At 35.7% G+C, this 21,279-nt stretch overlaps 1 protein-coding gene across 12 annotated transcripts in view; it reads left to right on the top strand.

The window, feature by feature from the left end:
* OSBPL6 (oxysterol binding protein like 6) overlaps positions 1–21,279 on the top strand; it is a 109,396-nt gene that overhangs the window by 26,781 nt on the left and 61,336 nt on the right. For 8 of the 12 annotated variants that reach the window (XR_009155939.1, XR_009155940.1, XM_058189608.1 and 5 more), the window contains exons 2-10: positions 4,010–4,269; positions 7,824–7,919; positions 10,924–11,046; positions 13,680–13,733; positions 16,228–16,341; positions 16,442–16,612; positions 17,262–17,394; positions 18,285–18,388; positions 18,927–19,013. Coding sequence is in view for 10 of the 12 variants with exons in the window: in XM_058189608.1 (XP_058045591.1) it covers positions 4,168–4,269; positions 7,824–7,919; positions 10,924–11,046; positions 13,680–13,733; positions 16,228–16,341; positions 16,442–16,612; positions 17,262–17,394; positions 18,285–18,388; positions 18,927–19,013 (984 nt within the window). In the remaining 2 variants the exon portion in view is untranslated. The remainder of the gene's footprint in view (positions 1–4,009; positions 4,270–7,823; positions 7,920–10,923; positions 11,047–13,679; positions 13,734–16,227; positions 16,342–16,441; positions 16,613–17,261; positions 17,395–18,284; positions 18,389–18,926; positions 19,014–21,279) is intronic. The other 4 variants (XM_058189683.1, XM_058189667.1, XM_058189641.1 and 1 more) reach the window with 2 other exon arrangements.

Raw genomic sequence — 21,279 nt, 5'->3', positions numbered from 1 at the left:
TTGATTCACTCATGATTGTGATAATAAGGAAGAACTGCTTCCAGTAATTGGGATCACTTTCATATACCATTAAACTCAACAATACAACACCTGCAGATTTCAGTGCTCCATGACGACATTCAGATGTAATGTCAAACATTGTTCATAAGCCTATGACTTTAATATTCTGTCTTCTTTTAGCCCCTATTGTTTTGTCTTTTATAACTGACAACCCAATCATGGTTCAAATCTTTTCAAACAATGATTTAATTTATAGTTTCCTCAGTAACATTTAGATGAAACTCTTCGAGACGACTTCCGGTGTCCAGCGGCAACGGTCGTCTGGAAGGCTTCTCCTGCCTCCAGCGCCTGAATCCGGCCGCCGCCGAGGCCCTCAGGGGCCAGGTGTTCCGAAAAGGACACCTGCCGCACGGACGGCTCGCCAGGGGTCTCCCAGCCGACATACAGGACTGTGGGGACCGATGCTGGCGCGTCCTAGGCTCGGCGGGGTTTGGAGGCCACGGGCCACGGCCATTACTTTGGTCGTCGCCTGGGCCGCTGTGCCCGGTGACACCGGGGCTTTGGATTTATAACTGCAGCAGCCTGGTGGTGAACAGGAGCGGAGAAGAATTGAGGAATGGAGAAGGGAAGGGATATCGGTGGCAGTGGAGTGCTCCGGAGTGCGGGGGTTTTCTCCCCTGCGGTTGGAAGGAGCACGAGTCATTCTGGAGAGAGGAGAACTTAAAATAAGAAGATTACGGTTTTGTGGAGCTCTGGAGAAGAGGTGATGGAGAAATTTAGGAGGGAGGTTTGAGGCCCCCCTCCTCTGGGGAACAGTGGTGGCGTCCAGCTTCCGCCTTCACTATGAGAATCTTGATGACATCACTTCCCTTGACTTCCTGGTTGACTAACTGTACTCTGGACTCGTTGCTCCTGTGAGTGCCCCTGGTGGATCCGGAGGAAATTACAAGGATACTGTGCTTGCCTGAGGATTTTGTATTTTTTTTTCAATGGCAAAGGTCAGAGACCAACTGCTGGAGAGATGGAGAGAATTTTGGAAAAGTTATCTAATATGGACAAGAAATTGGATGATTTGCAAAGAGGCCAAACGGAAATAAGAGCAGAAATTGTGACTATCCAAAAGGATTTAAAGGATACTCAACAAGTCTCAGCAGAAAACAAGCAGAAAGTGGAAGGTCTGGAGGGTGAGATGCGGGCAGTGCAGAAAAGAGAGGAGGCGACAGGCAATGCTGTGCTTGGACTACAGATGGATAAAATGTCTTATTTCCTTAGGTTTCAAAATTTGGAAGAAGTGGACCAAGAAGATTTGAGAGATGTTGTGACTAAATTGTTGGGAGAATTTCTTGGGAGAGGTGTTGATTTCATGAATTGGGATGTGGATCGAGTTTATAGAGTTAATTCACAATATGCACGCATGCATGCAGTTCCCAGAGAGGTTCATGTCAAATTTGTGAGAAGAGGCGAGATGAAATTCTTAGAAAACATAGGAGTGGGGCACTGATTTACAGGGGCAGGAGATAGCCATTCTGAGGCAGATTCCCAGACAGGTGCGTGAAATGAGAAAGAAATATTACTTTTGTCAAGCAAATTGTACCAGAAGGAGTGGGCTTCAGATGGCTGATGCCAGAGGGATTGATGATTTTCCGGGAGGGCATTACGAAAAAAATTAGTACAATTGCGGAGGCTACGGCCTACGTGGAGGAACACAAAGCCCTCCTGGAATCAGATGACCCAGGAATTGAAGAAGGGGAGGTTATAGACCATGGGGCGGAGGCGGCTGCCGCTGTTGCGGCCCTGGAGTTGGGTCAGGCTGAACCCAGAGTTCTGAGATCCAAAACTAGGAAGTGATAAAGATATTTGGGATTGTGTTGGTTTTCCTTATTCTCTTTTGTACGATATTCTGTTTATTCTTGACCCTTCTTTATTACGTATTTAAGATTTGTAAACTTAGCTACTTCGTGTCACCTGCTTGCCATATGGCTGTTGTATGTGTTAAAAAATTTGAGTAAAATTCTTATTTTGGATAAGAAAAATGAAAATTTACCATACCTGATATGTATTTGTATAAACCCTTTTTGACCAATAAAAACTTTTTGAATAAAAAATAGATGAAACTCTTCAAGGCTACTTTTGATTTCCTAAGTTGGCAGCAAAGTTTGAAGAATTTGTTTCATATAATATTTAGATTGTGTTTTTTATTATTATTTTTTGCATCCTATTACTGTTAACTTACTATTTTCTATCAGTTTTGAAGAGTGTAGCTCTGAAAATGATTTAAAAAAACCTGCTTGTTTATTTATGTGACATATTTTGATGCCTTATATATCTATCCTTTGCAGTCTGAAAATACAGGCTATTCCAAAGTTATAATTGTGAATAAAGAAGTGGGGAGGAGGACAAAGCTTAGTGGTAAGATGATCTATAGAAGAAATATGTTTCCAGATACTTTGGAATCTTTGTTTTTTTAATTTTGATGCCTAGAACTTTAACTTAGGATAACTCTGAAATAAAATAGGAATATAGTTATTGTAGAAAGCTGGACAAAACGTTTTTTGTTTTCTTCTTAAGAGGTATGCTAATATTGACATAATAATTTTAAATGCTATGTAACTGAGACCAATATATGACTTAGTCAGAGAAAATTTATGGTATATGAACTAAGAACATAAATATGTCAAAACAGTTAACAGCAATATATGATGCCTGTATTTATTTTACTATGTATTCTTCATATATATCTTTAGAATATATTTTTTTATTTGTTTACGGGTTTTTTTTTTGTAAAATACTTCCAGAATATTAACTATCTCTTTTGGGAATTGAGGTGACTTAAAACTGATATCAGCTAAAATATCTCTGTTCATTTCTTTAAAAGCAATTTGTGAAGTTGTTAACTCTATTTTCTTTTATACATTACTTTGAAACTATGAGATTATAGGAGGAGGTGAAAATAAAGCAAATCATGGTTGAATTAGTTGAAACTGCAGAACGTTTTGATCTTTTTCAAATTAGTGCAGATACTATTTAACTGCTTTTTTTTTAGACATTTGTACATGTGTCTGTTTTAAACCATGAAGCTAATATATAAAAAAAGTACTGTGTGCTTAGTAATTCCCTAATAGACATAGAATATTATACCATGTAAAGATGAAAATGGTCCATAGCGTACATATTTTGTTACTGAAAGTCAGTTTGGTCTAGTGGTTAAGGCTAGAAAGCCAGGCTGGAAAGCCAGGCTAGAAAGCCATGAGTTCAAGCCGTTCTTTAGCCATGAAAGCCAGTTGGGTGATTTTGGGCCAGTCATTTCTCTCAGCCCAATCTACCTCACAGGTGTTGTTATTGTGTGAAAAATAGGAGGAGGAAGGCATCTTGGATATGCTTGCCACAAAAAATAATAAAGGCAAAACATATGCATATAAATATACATATACATCTCACAGGCAGTTGTGTCTATTTTTTTCCAAAGTTATTTTCCAAAGTTATTGAGAAGGTGCTGCAAATGGCTTTTTGTTGGTAACACTGAATGTTCATACTCATATCAATGGTGCGTTTGGGGAGAAAATAAATATGCTGTGATTACTGCAATTATTCGGCTTCTAACCTGTTCTGTGAATGTCACTTGTTATAAGAAGAAATTTAAATATATATAATAAGAAATTTAAATAATAAATAAATACATTTACAATATATGTGTTTCCAAAGAAATAAAGCTGAAATGGGATAGAGTAGAGAAAACAGATTTTAACAATTCATTTGTAAGGTACTATGATGGGTCACTTGGGAAATCATCGGAATAGAGTAATCAATATCATTTGAGGACGAATTCTGCTGTTGAAAAAAGTAGTAATTATTCTGAAGACTAGAAAATGCCATTTATTTACTGGGATTAAATGTTTTTCATAGGTCTGATAGATGGAACCTAAGAGACCTGTTCTTGTTTGACATTTTAATTCATGCTAATTCACGAATACATAGCATACCACCACTCTCTTTTCCTTTCTCCTTCAAGATTTGGTTTGGATGCCTTTTACATTAATCTGACCTGCCCATGTAAAGAATAGACTGGGAGAAATGCTGAAAATCACTCGACTTCCTCTTTCCATGGAAAACTGAACGGAATGTGGTGTTAGATCTGCGAAAGAAGGCCCGTTGAATTTAGCTGCAGTGATGAGTTCTGAAGAGAAAGGAATTTCTCCTGCTCACAGAACCTCCACACCATCACATAAAGCTGATTCCTCTTCATCATTTTCCCAATGGGACACTAGGCAGGTAAGTGAGAGAGGATTCTTTTAATTATGTATGTAGAAATCCTGCAAGTTAGTTGGGGCGTTCTTTATTTACTTTGCCTTTTAAAGAAAAAAGTGAGTCAGTGGATAAAATTATTTCAGTAAAGATAGCTGCAATTAATAATGGCAAAATCCTTTGTGAATTCTCTAGTTCTTTGTTTTCTGGTACCATTTTATCCTACATTACTTTAGTGCAGGGGTGTCAAACTCAAGGCCTGGGGCCGGATCCGGCTCGCAGGGTGCTTAGATCTGGCCCGCAAGGCTGCCCTGAAACCAGCAGAGGACCGGCTCGTGGTGCCTCTGCCATTGAAAATGGAGCTTGGGAGGGCTGCATGTGGCCCGCCCAACCTCCGTTTTTGCTGGCAGAGGGTTGCAGGAGGCTGTTGCAGCTTGGGAACCCGTTTTCTCTGGCAGAGTGCTCGGGCCACCAAGTGATGTCAAGCTGGCCACGCCCACCATGGCCACACCCACCATGGCCACACCCACTCCAGCCCACCCCGGTCAAACACAACCCTGATGCGGCCCTCAATTAAATTGAGTTTGACACCCCTGTTCTAGTGTATCCACTCATGTTGGATTATACAGTCTGCCTAATCCCTTCTACTGCGATATTGAAACCTTATCCCTGAAGCTTCAGTCTCTTGTTCTTCCACCTACCCTGTTGAAACACGTTCAGGTTTTTTTTTTATTCCACCTCTGACAATAGTGAGTTATTTTCAACCCTCCTTCAGATGCTCCGTTGCCATTCCCTGATTCCTTATGATCAAACAGTACTGGCAGGATCAATCCTTTGCTTTTTCTTTTTTTGGAATACTGGTGGTAATGGCTAGCAGTGTATCAAAGCGAAATATTGGTCTTCTAATGCCTGATATTTTACTTTCCAAGAATGCCTCTCCCAAGATGTCACACAAGGGACCCATTGCTATTCTGAGGAAATTTTCCTGTCAGAGCTGCCTTGAAAGCTGTTAGCTTGTCTATAAGGAAGAGATCATAAACGGTTATATCATTCTTTGTAGAATATATCTTTGTGACTTCAGCCAGAATTTACAGATGTAATTTGGAATTGGCATTAATTATTAATTCCAAATCTAAACATATGTTTTAGGTGAAAGATAAATATATTCTATATGCAATATTACTGATTAAAATAATTCTAAAAGTGTGATCTAAGGCATTACTAATTACTCCTTTGCCTGATCTTGAATAGTGTCATTACCCACACCCAAAAAAACAGTTTCTGTTTTTATATAAGGACTAAGCAGTGGCAATTCCAAATGTGATCCATGATTCCCAAACAAGCAGTTTCAAATTGTTTTATTACCCCCAGGTTATGTCAAAATTTGTCCCTGGTAATTACTTCCAATTTAAGAAAGGAATGCATTATAAAGATGCAGAATTGATAGTATTGTATTCCAGTAATCATTCATCATGTGTTAATTAGTCTTTTATTTCTTGAACTTAATTTGTTCATTTTAAATTCTGTCATTAAAAAAATTTCTGTCTCCCGCAAAACATTAGTCACACTTGCTATTCAGTTGTTTTCATGATGCATCTAGTTTACTGTTGATGTTTTTCTCTATTATTTTTTCAAATGACTGAGGTAGTTAGAATAAAATGTAAATCACTTAACTACATTAATATAATATAAAAAATAAAAATCAAATAAAAGCATTCAAACATTTGAGACAACTAAACATTATTAAAAGCCAATAAGAAAAAATAGATCTTTAAAGCTGGGCCCAATGATTAACACTTTAAAGTACTGATAACCAGTACTTATTCCTCTCCAAAAATACAAATAAAAAGTTCAACTGCTTAGAAAAAGGTATAAAATTCTGTTTTATTATCCCCAGACTCCATTCTGGTTGCTGCATTTTGACTCTGCAATTCCTAAACTATGTATAAAGTAGAGCACATTACTATAATCTGATTTGGAAGTTATGAACCGGAACAATGTTTTGATGTCATTTGCTGTCATTGTACTATACAGCTATTGAAAGTGTTCTTGGCCATAGTTTCATCTTATACTACCCAGATGAAACCAGCAAATCCAAGATTATTCTCAAACTTTACACAGGCCATGTAGCTCCATCCAAACTTAAGAAACATCAGGTTCTCTAGATCAAAGTATAAGTGTAAAAAGTGTAAAGTGTAAAAAACACCTCAGTTAGTTTGGATTGTTTTCATTTTATTATCTCTTGTCAGGCTCATTACTGTTTAATAGCTCTTTCTCTCTCTCTCTCTCTCTTTCTCTCTCTCTCTCTCTCTCTCTCTCTCTCTCTCTCTCAGATAGATAGATAGATAGATGAGGAAAAGAGCATTTTTGTCTTGAAGACTCAAAAAAATAGATTTATATATCATAGCATATTAATAAATATCCCTGGATCAATAATATAAATAAACCAGGTGGGCTGTGCCCAGTGGTGCCATGCAACAGGCAGAAGTTGATTAACTGGTATAATTCTAGAATCATACAGATGGAAGAGATCAAATAATCTATTGAGCCCAATTCTCTCTGCAAAAGTCCAAATTAAAGTGTCACCAGTAGACTACTCTCAACCTTCCCCTAGATAGCCACAAAATTTCTGTAAATTTCTTTTGACAAATTGTGTATTTGTGTAATTGTTTCTTCAAGAGGTTTTAACTGAGCATGACTTCCCGTATGCAAATATCAAGCACCCAAAGAAGATTTTTTCAATATTCTGCTCTTTTAATTTTCTGTAAATTATGTTTTGATAAAGAACAGGTGAGTAACCTTTAAAGAAAGCACTTTCAACAGAACATTGCAAGACATATTCAGATCTTTGTACTTTCAAACACATATATCAAGAATAAATTTATTTTACCTTTCAGTACTGTGCTTGACAGATTTAATTCAGCTCAACTCAACTCAAGGCAGGATCAAACTCATGTTTATCTTCAAGCATAGAGTTTGATTTACTTTGACCTAATTAATTTTCACATTATTATAGTGTATACAGTGAATGTGCGTTTTTTCCTAAAATATCCATCTGTGAAGTCTAATGGATCTGCTCTGCTATGGGTGGCATCTGCCATCATAATTAGGGTTACCACATCTGGGAGCAAAAATTCAGATAACTACTAGATGTGGGAAAGAATCAGATTTTTTTTGTACATCTTGGTCTGAATTTGTGCAGCCCAATTATAATATTCCTACACATGAATCCATTCTTGTCTCACACATGTTTGCTTAATATAAAAAGAGTATGTACATAATCTCCTGTTGTACTTTAATCAAGACTGTTGACATAAGCCATTTTATATTAACTCAATGTAATTTTGGAAATTTTAGGAAAAAAAGTTAATTATAGTACTTTAAGTTGGCAGAAAAAGACTGTCGAATGTTAAGTGCTGACTGAAATAACATTCAGTACTAAACTTTGAAAATACTTTGTCTATTTTGTTTATTAGAACAAAATGTTTTTGTTTCCATTCCCTCAAAGCGTCTTACTTATGTATGAGAACTAAGTATTTTCTATGACAAAAATGTACTCCAGTCTTTTCTTTGTGTTTTAGAGTGGCCATGTGTTAGAGCGAAATGCTTCTGTTGGAAGCACAGACTTGATTATTGGGAAACAGTTGTTAGAGAATGAGCCAGTTGCTGTATCTAAAGTAAGTAAAGTCTTGGTCCCTACATAAGTAGATGGTTGCAGAATGTATTTAATAATTGAAGGTGTTCAATAAGACTATGCAAATCATTTGATTGCAGCAATACTATAAGCCAAGTGCCACTCCTTAAAGCATTGAAACACTGAAGTGCTTCCATTAAAGTCTGCTTTGAGGGCTTTTTTTTTTTTTTTACATTTATATCCCGCCCTTTTCCGAAGACTCAGGGCGGCTTATAGTGTGTAAGGCAATAGTCTCATTCTATTTGTATATTTACAAAGTCAACTTATTGCCCCCCCCCCAACAATCTGGGTCCTCATTTTAGCTACCTTTTAAAGGATGGAAGGCTGAGTCAACCTTGGGCCTGGTGGGGCTTGAACCTGCAGTAATTGCAGGCTGCTGTGTTTTAATAACAGCTTCTTACAGCATGAGCCACTACGGCCCTAGGTAATCTTCATTTCTACAAAAATAGTGATTCTGGGATTATTAATAATAATAATAACAACAACAACAACAACAACAACAGAGTTGGAAGGGACCTTGGAGGCCTTCTAGTCCAACCCCCTGCCCAGGCAGGAAACCCTACACCATCTCAGACAGATGGTTATCCAACATTTTCTTTAAAATTTCCAGTTTTGGAGCATTTACAACTTCTGCAGGCAAGTTGTTCCACTTATTAATTGTTCTAACTGTCAGCTAACTGTCAGGAAACGAGAATGATTCAGATTATGCTTAAAGAATACAAGCATTTAAAAAAAGTATTAAAAGAACTTGAAAGTATATTTTCTGGATTGCATTTCATGCATATAAATAGTTTATAAACTATTTTTTGAAAAAAAAAATCAATTAAAGGACTTTTATTTGAAGTGGCTCTTGCATGTGCCTTCTGTGGCCAGTTTTAATTATACCAATTCACTGTAAGGAATCTAATACAGGTAGTTCTTGACTTTCAACAGTTCATTTAGTGACTGTTCAAAGTTACAATGGCTTTGAAAAAAATGATTATGTAACCAAAATTTGGTCTCGTGGGCAACTGGGTCATATTTATGACGGTGGCAGTGTCCTGGATCATGTGATCCCCTTTTGTAATATTCTGACAAGCAAAGTCAATAGAGAAGCCAGATTCACTTAACAGCTGTGTTACTAAGGTAACAACTGTAGTGATTCACTTTGCAATTGTTGCAAGAAAAGTCATAAAATGGGGCAAAGCTCACCTAACTGCCTGGCTTAACAAATGAAATTTTGTGCCCAGTTGTGGTCATAATTCGAGGACTGCTTGTATCCTTTTCATCCTTCCCATCTTCCCCACCTTGAATCATCATTGCTGGGTTTCATAACTGGAGAGGTCTAACAGAGCTTGCTCAGCCCTTTACTGAAAGTGTGAATCTTTGGAGAAAACTATTAAAATAAAATATCCTACACCTTCTTGAAACATGTGTTTCTCATCTGCATTACGAGGAAGAAAGATTGGATTAAGAAACAGCTTTTTAAAATTAAAAGTTATTCTAGTTAATTGAAAATAAATAAATAAAAATGTACGTGCTACATATAATGAAAACACAATACATCTGCTTTCATAAATTCTGGCACTAGAAAAAAAACCAAATGACTACTATCAATGCATTTTCTTCCTGACAAAAGAACGAAGACAAATCATATGAAACTAAGCAAACTATAAGAAGCATACACATCTCCCTTGAATTACAGTGGTAATTGGTGCCTGATTGTTAAACAGGTCATTAAGCATGACATCATGTGACCACATTCCTTAGTGACTGCAGTCATGACAGTCCCTGTTGCTGTCATTAACATAACCTAATCATTAAGTGAGAACCCTGATTGGAACCATTTCTAGCTTCATCCTTTCCAGCTCAGATCCTCAGTGAGTTAATTGATTGCTTCAATTACTTGGAAGCTACAGTGGCACTGAAAAAAGTGAGTTATGACTACTTTTCACACTTATGTCCTTGCCGCATCCCCATGGTTATGTGATCAAAATGTAGCCACTTGGCAACCAACTCATATTTATGATGATTGCAGTGTCACATGATCAAAGTCTATGGAGAAGCCTGATTCACTTAACAATTGTGTTACTAATTTAACAACTGCAATGATTCACTTAACAAATGGGGCAAGAAAGGTTGTAAAATGGGGCAAAACTCACTTAACAAATGCCTCACTTAACCAACGGAAATTTTGGGCTCAATTGTGGTTGTGAGTTGAAGACTACCTGCATGAGTTTTTGAGAATAATTTTGTATATAAATACTGCAAGGTACCATATATGATGAAAAACCTTTTACTGAAGGCTGAATTCAGCATAACACAGTCCTTTAATCTTTCCCTGTACTACATCAGTAATGTATAGAAGTGCTGTTTACTACAAGTCTCTGTTCTATTATAAAAATTGAAGGGATTGAACATGATGAGTAGAATGATTTTGATAGTTATTGCTAGGTAGAACAACTTAAAATCAGCCGTAGTCATTTGTTTCCAATCAAAGAACATGGTTACAATTTGAAATACTGCTCCTAGAATTTATTGTGTTTTGATGTACCCAGTAGTTATGTTAGGTACATCTTTTGCAAATAGATGACATCTTTGCTTGCTATAACTTCAGATATGTACATATGAACCAGGTTTCTTCCAAACATTTTTTGGAAAAGAACTAAGCCCAAATAGAATTAAGGAGATTTTAACCACGATTAATTATGAATGGAATGAGATGCTGCCAAAACTGATACCTTCTAGGGGTATATAGTTTAACCTTAGAATTCCCTCAGTAATTTCCTTAGCATATACTTCTGGAACATTCTTGTTCTCAGTGTTGCTTATGTAATATCCAGTTTCGTATTTATTTGCTAACTAAAGGCAGTCTTATTGAATTCAGTGGGATAGATTTTATGTAAATGTACCCTGGGTTGCCAAAACAGCTTGCATAATAGGCACCACAGAACTGAAATTTTGATCTGTTTGGTTCTGTTCTCTCCTCTTCTCCCCACTTTCCTCAGGAGCCAGACAGCTGGGAAATTATAGAAGGCTTGAAAATTGGCCAGACTAATGTCCAGAAGCCAGACAAACATGAAGGATTCATGCTGAAGAAAAGGAAATGGCCTTTAAAAGGCTGGCACAAGGTAAAATATGTGTAAAACATGTTAGGTGCCGTTATTTTCAGTTATTACCCCAAATTCATCATGAACTGTAGCAAATTGAACTCTGTTCAGAAACTGACTAGCAGTCGTTGAATCATGCCTACCTCTTAAGTCCCTGACCTTGAATTGAATGATAAAACTGAAGGAGGCTTTCACTTCTTTCTTTGTTTTGCACTCATGTAATATGTTGAATTCTATCAGCATTCAAGGGAACACGATTAAACCTTCAGTTCCTTGTAAGGATAGAAACAGTTATTATGTGATCATATGTCCTTTACAGAAATTTAACTGCATCAGCATATATATGTATTACTCAGTTATAGACATACACACAGACAGAGGAAAAGCGAGAGATTAAATGGATTGTGAAATATAAATTGTACTCTCTTATGAAGATATATGTGATTCAGAGTGAAATATATTTCTGGTATGGAATAGAAAATACCAAATCCCCTGGTTAAATTGACATATTTGATTGGAGAAAAAAACAGTATCTACATTTAGTGTAGACTTATGGACTTATGATTTATGGTTTGGATGATTAGAAAGTATAGATAGACTATAGAAAGAAGAGAGTAATGTTTTAATCTTAGAGAGAGAGGTTAAAATATAATTATACTTAATACCTGCTGAGAAAACAATTGGAAGTCACTTCTTTATATCTTATTTTTTTTCTTTTTTCTGCTTTCCTTTTTTTTCTGTACCTTCTTTTAACTTTTTTGTATTTTTAGCTTTTTTGTTTATTTCTTTATTGTTTTCTTTTAGTTTGTATTAGTTCTTACTATTCTTCTTGAAACTCAATAATGTCTGGCTGTCTGATCGAATGTTGGTTTGATTATTGTAAAAAGTAATTGTTCAGACTCCATGACAATCAGTTATTGAATGAAGTGATGATACAGAAATCCTTGAGTGTGATGTATGAAACTCCGTAAATTGTACCCTGTTTCCCCCAAAATAAGATATCCCCTGATAATAAGCCCAATTGGGCTTTTGAGCGCATAGCAATAAGACCAAGCACTTATTTCAGGGTTCAAAAAAATATAATACAGCGTCTTATTTTCAGGGAAACACGGTAGGTGTTTAAGAGAGTAAGAGTTTCTCTGAGATTGGAGAAGCATTTGACAGGAATGGTTCTTATAAAAAATGTATCAGTTTGACTTATGAGGTCTTTGTGTCTTTTTTGTGATTCTGACGCAAACACTTGCAGGAAATCAGGTTCTCTTCATTTAAAAGGTTCTGCCAAGTAAAGTTGCTTAAGACCCTAGCCTTCAGAAACCTAATTCTAGTCAAGCTTTCAGACTCAGTAATTCAGTAGGGTTATTGAAATTGCCTCATGCATGCTTTGATTCAATTCTGTCAAATAAAACAGAATCATTTTCAGAAATTCAGACAGGCTCCTTATCGGTACAAGCTGCAGAATCTTGCTGCTTTTGTCAGAATGATGAAAGCAGTATTGCGTCTGAAGCTCTGCTCCCCCCCACCCCCCGAGATATCCTTGTTACATCATAATGCACATAGACCGGGGCAGGGTTTGCATCAAGTGCTGCAGTGCTGCTTGTGTCAGTCTGATTCTGTCATGGTCTATTGGAATGACCTTGGGAAGCAAGAGAAAGAGACGCAGACTAGATAACTCTTGTGCCAAAGTATCTCAGTCCGGAAGAGGAAAAAAAGTTTGGGAAGCATCTCAAAAGGCACCCTCCCTAGTTTTCTAGGAAAAAAAAGTAAAATGATGTGAGAGGTGCTTTCAGGCTTGCAAGATTTTATTTATTTATTTATTTTATTTATTTATTTATTTATTTTGTCACAACAGTATATATAAGCATAAGCACGAAAATAACTATATAATATATAAGCATATATATGAGTATAAGTATGTAATAACTATATTAATTGGATATAATGAAAGGAAACAATAGGACAGGAATGGTAGGCACATTGGTGCTCTTATGCACGCCCCTTACAGACCTCTTAGGAATGGGGTGAGGTCAATAGTAGAGAGTTTTTGTTTAAAGCTTTGGGGATTTTGAGAAGAGACCACAGAATCAGGTAGTATGTTCCAAGTATTAATAACTCTGTTACAGAAGTCATATTTTCTGCAATCAAGTTTGAAGCAGTTAACATTGAGTTTAAATCTATTGTTTGCTCTTGTATTGTTGTGATTGAAGCTATTTCTATAACCTTACAGTAAAGGTAGCATTAGCATTGTTTTGTGGTTCTTGTCTAGACTAGTTTGAGAGGCCAATAGATCTTCCCTTTCTCTACTCTGGGGACATCAGTGCTTTTTATTCAATAGGATTACATAGGCCCTGTTCTTACCCATTCTGAAAATGCTTTGTTCCCATATGATCCTGTGAGCTATTTGTAACAAAAAAGGTTATGGGTTGTATTGCCATACACCATAGCGCAATTCATAAAGCAACTTTAATTATTTAGCTTTAGGATTGATTATGTTCCATCAAACTGGTGTGGACCAATCCTAGCTATGAAATTCTGTCCCTATCTTGGCCCTTCATTTCTTGTAATGATGTTTATTGCTGCATGCAGTGTGCTTATGTCTTCATTAAAAATTTTATATAGTCTCCATTGCATTGTGATCTACATTTTTTTTTCTACAGCGCTTTTTTGTTTTGGACAATGGAATGTTGAAATATTCAAAGTCACCAATTGATGTAAGTAACCCTGGGGCTTTTTAAAAAATGAGTGTTGCATATTATTTGGATGCTTAGTTCCAGTAGTGATACAGACATTCCTGTACTACAGAGAAAAGATATAAATTCTGCTATTCAGTTCTGCTTTTGTCCCTACCCGCCTCCTTTTATCTCAAACATTCTGGATTTTTCAGTTTTATAATTTGTCAGATTTTATTTGTGGCAATTAGACAATTTTTAACCTGCTGAGTTGTTAGTGTCTCTGGGCTTGATTGTTTTCCATTAGTTATTTTATCACCTAGAGATGAAATCTCATTCCTGTGGTTTCTCCCTACATCAGGGAAGAAAGCATACCCCAACTAAGATTGACAGGGCAAACTCCTGTTTATAACCAGCCATTAAATTCCACCCTCTGGCTCTTTTAAATTATTAAGAATTAAAACTGAAAGTACACCAGCTTCTTGCCTTAATACTACTACTTTGAAACTTTACTTTGGTCAGATCAGTGTTCTGCCCTTTGCAACATTATTTGATTGATATCATCTGTGTACCTATTATGCAGCACCTGTGTCCTTGTAGGTCAAGTGCCTTGGAACTCTATGTGCCGTTTGCTGCTCAGTGGACTACAAAATACATCAAACCCTCAATTTCACAGAACAATAGAGGGGAAGGGATGATTGGTAGATCTGAATGTCCATTAAATGGCAAAGGGGATGCATAAAACAGTAAATGAATTTTCTCCATTGCTTTCATGAACCAATTTTTAATGAAGATTGGTAAATCAAGGGTTTACCATACTAATAAGTAGTGGTTAAAGTTTTTAAATTGTAACTTTTTTATTTTAATTATAAGGTGATTGTAGACCATAATAAAATAATTATTTTTACCATAACAATACAAGTCAATAATCATGTAAACATTGGAAAAATTCTAGCCTACAAAAGCATTAAAATAATAAATAATTATTACTGAAACTTCATAATTTAGCAACTTAAATAAACAGCAATATAAAACAAACAAGGCCTACAATATTGTAGATGAATTTAGTTTTTGTTGCATCTTTAGAACTTCATAGATTACCTATATATCTATATATGTTAGAATTAAGTACATTTTGTTACTTATTTTATAAAACAAGAATTTCAGCACAAAATGCTTATAAAACACAAAAACAATCTTAGTTATAATTAATTTTTCTTTTGTGTATAATTGCAGGAAGGGAAAATTGGTTCAGAACATGTCGGTATTTTGTTCAGAGCAAGAGTTACTCATATTTTTGGGAGTATAAGATGCACCTTTTCCTCCCCCTAAAAGGGGGTGAAAATTTGGGTGCGTCTTATACACTGAATGTAGCCCGGCCCGCCCACTGGCCCCCACCCTTTGGCCTCTGCCTCCCAGCAATTTACCTCCTTGCAGCAAGCAGCAAGAAGAAACAGCCCATTTCAGCTTCAGCACAGTCTAATTAGCACAAGTCGATTGGGCGTTGCATCGGCCTCCCAACTCTCAGCTGTTTCAGGCTGCAGGGATTGCCCTTGCCTATTGCTGCAGGGACCTCTGCTGCTTGCTGAAGGAGGTAAATTGCTGGGAGCAGATTTTTTTTTCTTGTGCTAATCAAGCTATGCTGAAAATGAAAATGAAAGTAAAGCAGCTGTTTGCTGTTTACTGCAAGGAGGCAAAATTGCTGGGAGCCAGAGGCGGATTTCTTTTTCTTGTTTTCCTCACCAAAAAAGGTAGGTGCATCTTACAGTCCAGAGCATCTTATACTCAGAAAAATACAGTAACTATTTAGGTAACATTATTTTCAGTTATTTCTGAAATATCATGTGTACAATGGATGACAAATAGAAGTTAATATGCTTATTTATGTAGTTTGTGCCTTCGGGCCTATTTTGGAATTTATACAGGTATAAATTTTTCATGAGGGCAGAAACTCTTTATTATTATTTATCAGTATAAGTTGATCTTTACAGATGTAGTATTTGCATATGAATGATGTATCTTGCCAGACTTAGCCATTTTTTATCATCATAGCTTTTACTATTATATAGGTGAACCAGTGTTAATCTCAATTTATTTATTTAGCAATGAAAGTAGCTGTCATACAAATGTCACTTAAATTAGATGTGTAATTTTTGGCTGTATGTATATGTAGATTATCTCAATCGTAGCCGCAAGCTTGTTTTTCATTCTCATATTTAAACATCTGTCATTTGCTTGGTTTTGTTCTTAAAATAGTTTTATACATAATTATTCCACATCTTTTATTTACTCAGCCTGTGAAATGTTGATATGTATGTGTGAAAAAAAGCAGTGTGCTTCTTACATAATAATCCTGTCCTGATAAGCAGCGTATGATAATGTCTTCCCAACTTTTTCTTATTTCTGCTATTTTATGTACCCTTGCATTATATCCCAGAAAGCTATACATCTGTCCATCCATTCTAAAGAGCAATAACTTACCAATTTTGCTTTTTATTTCTTAATGTGTATACGTTTACTCTTTTTTTTCCCCCAGACTCAGAAAGGGAAGGTTCATGGGAGCATAGATGTGGGATTATCGGTTATGTCAATTAAAAAGAAAGCACGTAGGATAGATCTTGACACCGAGGAGCATATCTACCATTTAAAAGTAAGGAATATTTCTACTAATTTTTATTTTCAAGTTTTGCTTTAAAAGGAAAATCAGATACTATTATTGGATTCCTCACTCATACTGATCTTTTAATTAGGTAAAATCCCAGGATTCATTTGATGCTTGGGTGTCAAAGTTGCGCCATCATAGATTATATCGTCAGAATGAGATTGTGCGTTCGCCACGGGATGCCAGTTTCCACATATTCCCTTCAACTTCCACCACTGAATCTTCACCAGCTACTAATGCCACAGTGCTGGAAACTAAGGTATAATCTTTTTTGGTCAGGAAGAATACCATCCTTCAGTTCATACATAGTTGTTTTATAATGTACAACATTGCTATCCACTCATTTTTTTCTATTATGGATGCAAACGAAAATGGATGCCAAAAAGAAGATCACACTCAACAAAGGAACCTACATTATACAGGTAGTCCTCGACTTACAACAGTTCACTTAATGACTATTTCCCATGGTCATGAGATTTATATTCCGATGCTTGACAATTGACTCACATTTATGACAGTTGCATTGTCCCAGGGTCATGTGATCACCTTTTGCAACCTCTGACAAGCAAAGTCAATGGGAAAACCAGATTCACTTAACAACAGTATTGCTAATTTGACAGCTGTAATGATGCATTTAACAAAAGTCGTAAAGTGGGGCAAAACTCACTTAAATTCCTCACTTAGCAACATAAATCTTGGGCTGAATTGTGGTTGTAAATTGAGGTCTACCTGTACCACATTTACTGAAATACTTGTTATTAAATTTAATTTAGACTAGAGTGTCAGACACATACATGCTTCAAGTTTTAAAGAAGAGAATAACAATTATCACTTTATTTTTATCACAGGCAGTTTTTCTCAGAGACTTCTCATAGGTATATGTATATATTGGCTATATCTTTCTTTAGGTCTCTCAGAATAATTTCCCCTGGCAACCGTCTATCCCTTGCAGTAGCAGTCTACCTGAAACATGTACTACTGGCCAAAGTAAAGTAGTTGCTTGGTTGCAAGAATCAGAGGAGATGGACAAGTGTGCAGAAGGTCAGTACCTCCTTCCTTTAATCTTCACTGCTACAGATAGAGCTACATGCAGAACATAGCTTGAAGCTATGATGGAAATGTACTTATTGCATGTTATACAGCAAAAAAATTAGGAATTTTCCCTTGGCTGTACTTAAAATGAAGACCCCTCTTTTTAATTATATGCTATTTTTTGAAGAACCATCAACATTCAGATTTTCAGGACTAATCAAAAGTCTTTCCTAATGTTAGTATATTTTATAGTTAAAAGTACTTCTACTTAACAAACATTTCCTATGTAATATATATATCTGTAATTCAAAGCTGAAAATTCTGTAGTTTCTATATATTATAGGTAATAATAACAACGTATTTTATACTTTCTACTTCAATGTATCCTTTAAATTTTTTTAAATCGTTATCATTTAACTCAGAAATAATAATTGTAGGGATTAAAAATAACCCAAAATGAATGTTAGAATGTTCCCACTATTTGCCTTGAAATACAGTTTAAGAAGATAGAAGAATCAAAGAATAAAAACCTTCCCAAAGCTCTTGAGTGTTTCCAGGCAGTTTTTTCAATGGGTCTTCCCACCACATAAGTTGTTCTGTTCTGCATATGGAATAATTTGCTCTCATGATAGCCACCAGTTAATTCTGAGAATGTTTGGGGACATGCAGGAAGAAATTTTAACAGCAGTGTGGAATAGAGAAGGAAGCCCAAAATCTGTTAGCATAATGTGGTGTGAATTTTATAGATTTTTACTGTGTGATCATCTTGTTTCCTTTATGGAATGTTAATGGGGAATGGGGGGTTTCAGATGTTGTCATTTCAGTAAGTTCTCTTGTGTTCCTCTAGCAAATTAATCTTAAAGTAAGTTTTTGTTCTAAATCTGTTATTTTTTTGTCAGATCTTGCACATTGTCAATCAAATCTTGTAAAACTCAGTAAAATTCTTCAGAACTTAGAAATACTTCAGAGAACTCAGTCAGCACCTAGCTTCACAGATATGCAGGTAAATAAAATTGTTTTTAAAAATTATTAAAATAATGCTTATACTATCTATTTTGCATTTGGAATATTCTGTATGAACATTCTCTGCTAACACTATCAGTATATGAACTTCTAGTATGACACAACGTGGTGCAGAATTATTCATTATTATAGTCAGGTTCTCTAATGAATGTCAACTGAAATAATTTTTAAGCCTAAATTGCATATTTTGTTCTAAATTTAATGTTCAGTTGCTCTTTTGTTCTTTGTTCTTCATGTTAAGAACTGTTCTGTAAAGAGAAATGGAATTATCCTAGTTAGCAAATTTTAGAAAGAATTCTTTATCGTAAATGGTTGAAGAATCCTGCAGTTGTTATTTTTGAAACTGTCTTTAATGGCATGTTTGCTTTTTGTATACCATAATGTATAGATTAGCACTTTGCTTATGTTTGGCAGTCAACTAATGCTCGATGTTTGTTACTAACTTTTGCAGTATTGTCCGTGTCAGCTTTGTCAGCTTTAACCCAATGCTTTACTACTTTAATTATTTTATAACATAGGCTAACAGTGTAGATAAGAAAGACAAGCGTGTCACCAGAAGATGGAGAACAAAAAGTGTGAGCAAAGATGCTAAAATACAGCTTCAGGTACTGAGTTCACCGTTTTAACTATGGTTTGGTATTTGTTAAAAATAATAAAACATAAAATTAACTTGAATTTGAATTACTGGATATTTAATTGTTGATAGCTTTTTAAAAACTGAAAATTAAGGTCTGCTGCTCAAATTATTTTTGTAATTATTTATCCTTTCTTAGAACTGTCAGACCTCATTGCAGAAATCCAGAGGACCACTGGAAAGTAGCAGATAACTATAAAATTTATTTCCATCTAGTGCAAGTGACGTATCGCAACTTTTCCCCTTCGCTAAACTGGGGGTGGATGTGGCCAGCGCATGATGAATCCAGGTTGCAGGCCACGACTTTGACACCCCTGATCTAGTGGTTCTTTGGATTTTATAGTCTTGATCTGGTAACCGTATCATTTTTCCTCTAAGCATAAAGGCTTATTAAATGAAAAGAGAGAGAGAGAGGGAGAGAGAGACCTAAATAGGTTGTGCAGAAGCTATATGATTCCTTGTTATCAAGACACTATGATAAGTTACATGTTGGATATATGTGTGTATTTTGTGTGTGAACATATTTTGGGAAATCACATTTAATCACCATACTTACAGAGCAGTTACACACAGCAGCAGTTTGCAAGGTTTATGTACTCAAAAACTATATTGTATCAGAAACCATCCTTGTATAGATGCTCAAAGTTTTGTTTTCCTAGATGCCTTAATGTCAGGGCAGGGGGCGGGAGGGGTTCAACAAGTAGTGAAAAGATAATTATATATGTGTAATCTTCAAATGAACAATTTCAAAGATGGAGATAATTTTTTTCCAGCAACTTTACAAACATGAGGTTTTGCAGAATACCAGTAGGTCCACTGTTCATTGAAGCGCCACAAAATCAGGTCTTGGGTGCTGGATTTAATGAAGTCAAAACAGCATTAAATCTATTGAAAAATGGTAAAGCGGCTGGAATGAATGGAATTAGAGCCAAGATATTCAAAGTTGGTAGGGATAATGTAATTCAGTGACTACATTCACTATTTCCCATTATTTGGCAATCAGAAGAGGTTTCCATTGCATGGAAATGAATGATTAAAATCACTACTTTGGAAAATGGCAATAGTTGCAAATGCAAAAGCCACTGAGAGTTAGGACTTTTACCAGTCATTGGGAAGATCTTCATGAGAATCATTGACTGACTTTCCAAAAACAGTGGGAATAGACAAGTGGAGATCAAACCAAAGAAGATTATTACTTTATGTGTTTATGAAATATAATCCATAGTTTATATTTCATAAACATATAAGCCATAATGCAGAAAGAACATGGTGAAACAGACAATCTCAAGATTGGCAAAGGAATAAGTCAAGACTATGCACTTTCCCCTTATTTATTCAATCTGTATGCTGACTATATAATAAGGGTGGCTGGATTGAAGTATGTCATGATTTTAAAATTGGAGGAAAAACATCAACAGCCTATGCTATGTTGTTGATACTACCTTGGTAGCAAAAATGGCAATATGGCAAAATGGAATCTATTATTTATGGAAGAATTCACTCTAACAACTTTATAAACATTTTTTTTTACGAGTGAAGTAGGATCTTCACATTTTTTTTAAAAAAAATGACATTACTTTCACGAAGAGACTATTGCAAGCTTGAAAATAAGTGGTTTCTGCTTAGAGAAATAATATAGGTATAATCACAATTGCTTATAAGTGTACAGAACAAATTGATTTTTTTTTTCTTCCTGGAAAAAAAAAAGGGAATCATGACTTCCACTGTATTCTTTCTGAAGTTAGTAATAAGAGAGAACATGTTATTACCCTGAGCCACACCACACATTAGAGCTTTGCAATAAAAGATTCTGTTCAAAATATGTCCTTTCAAACTGGAATTAGTTTTGGTCTCTAGCTTGGAGACAACCTGCTATCTCTTTCCCCAAAATCAATTGAAAAAAGCTACCTTCTAACATCTGTCTATCTGCAAGGCAGTGCTAATTGGTATAGGTTTTTTTAAATTTCTTTTGTCACAACAGTATACACAAACAATTGTCATAGATAAAACAACATGTCTTGAGGAAAATATATAAGTAAAAAATATGCATCAACTATATTAATTTGATATAATGAAGAGAACAATAGGACAGGAACGGTAGGCACTATTGTGCTCTTATGCACGCCCCTTATAGTCCTCTCAGGAATGGGGTGAGGTCAATAGTAGACAGTTTTTGGTTGAAGATTTTGGGATTTTGAGTAGAGACTATGGAGTCAGGTAATGAGTTCCAAGCATTA

The sequence above is a fragment of the Ahaetulla prasina genome, chromosome 1 (genome assembly GCF_028640845.1).
Source record: "Ahaetulla prasina isolate Xishuangbanna chromosome 1, ASM2864084v1, whole genome shotgun sequence".
NCBI classification, from domain to species: Eukaryota; Metazoa; Chordata; class Lepidosauria; order Squamata; family Colubridae; genus Ahaetulla; species Ahaetulla prasina.
This window is presented reverse-complemented; position numbering and strand designations above follow the sequence as displayed.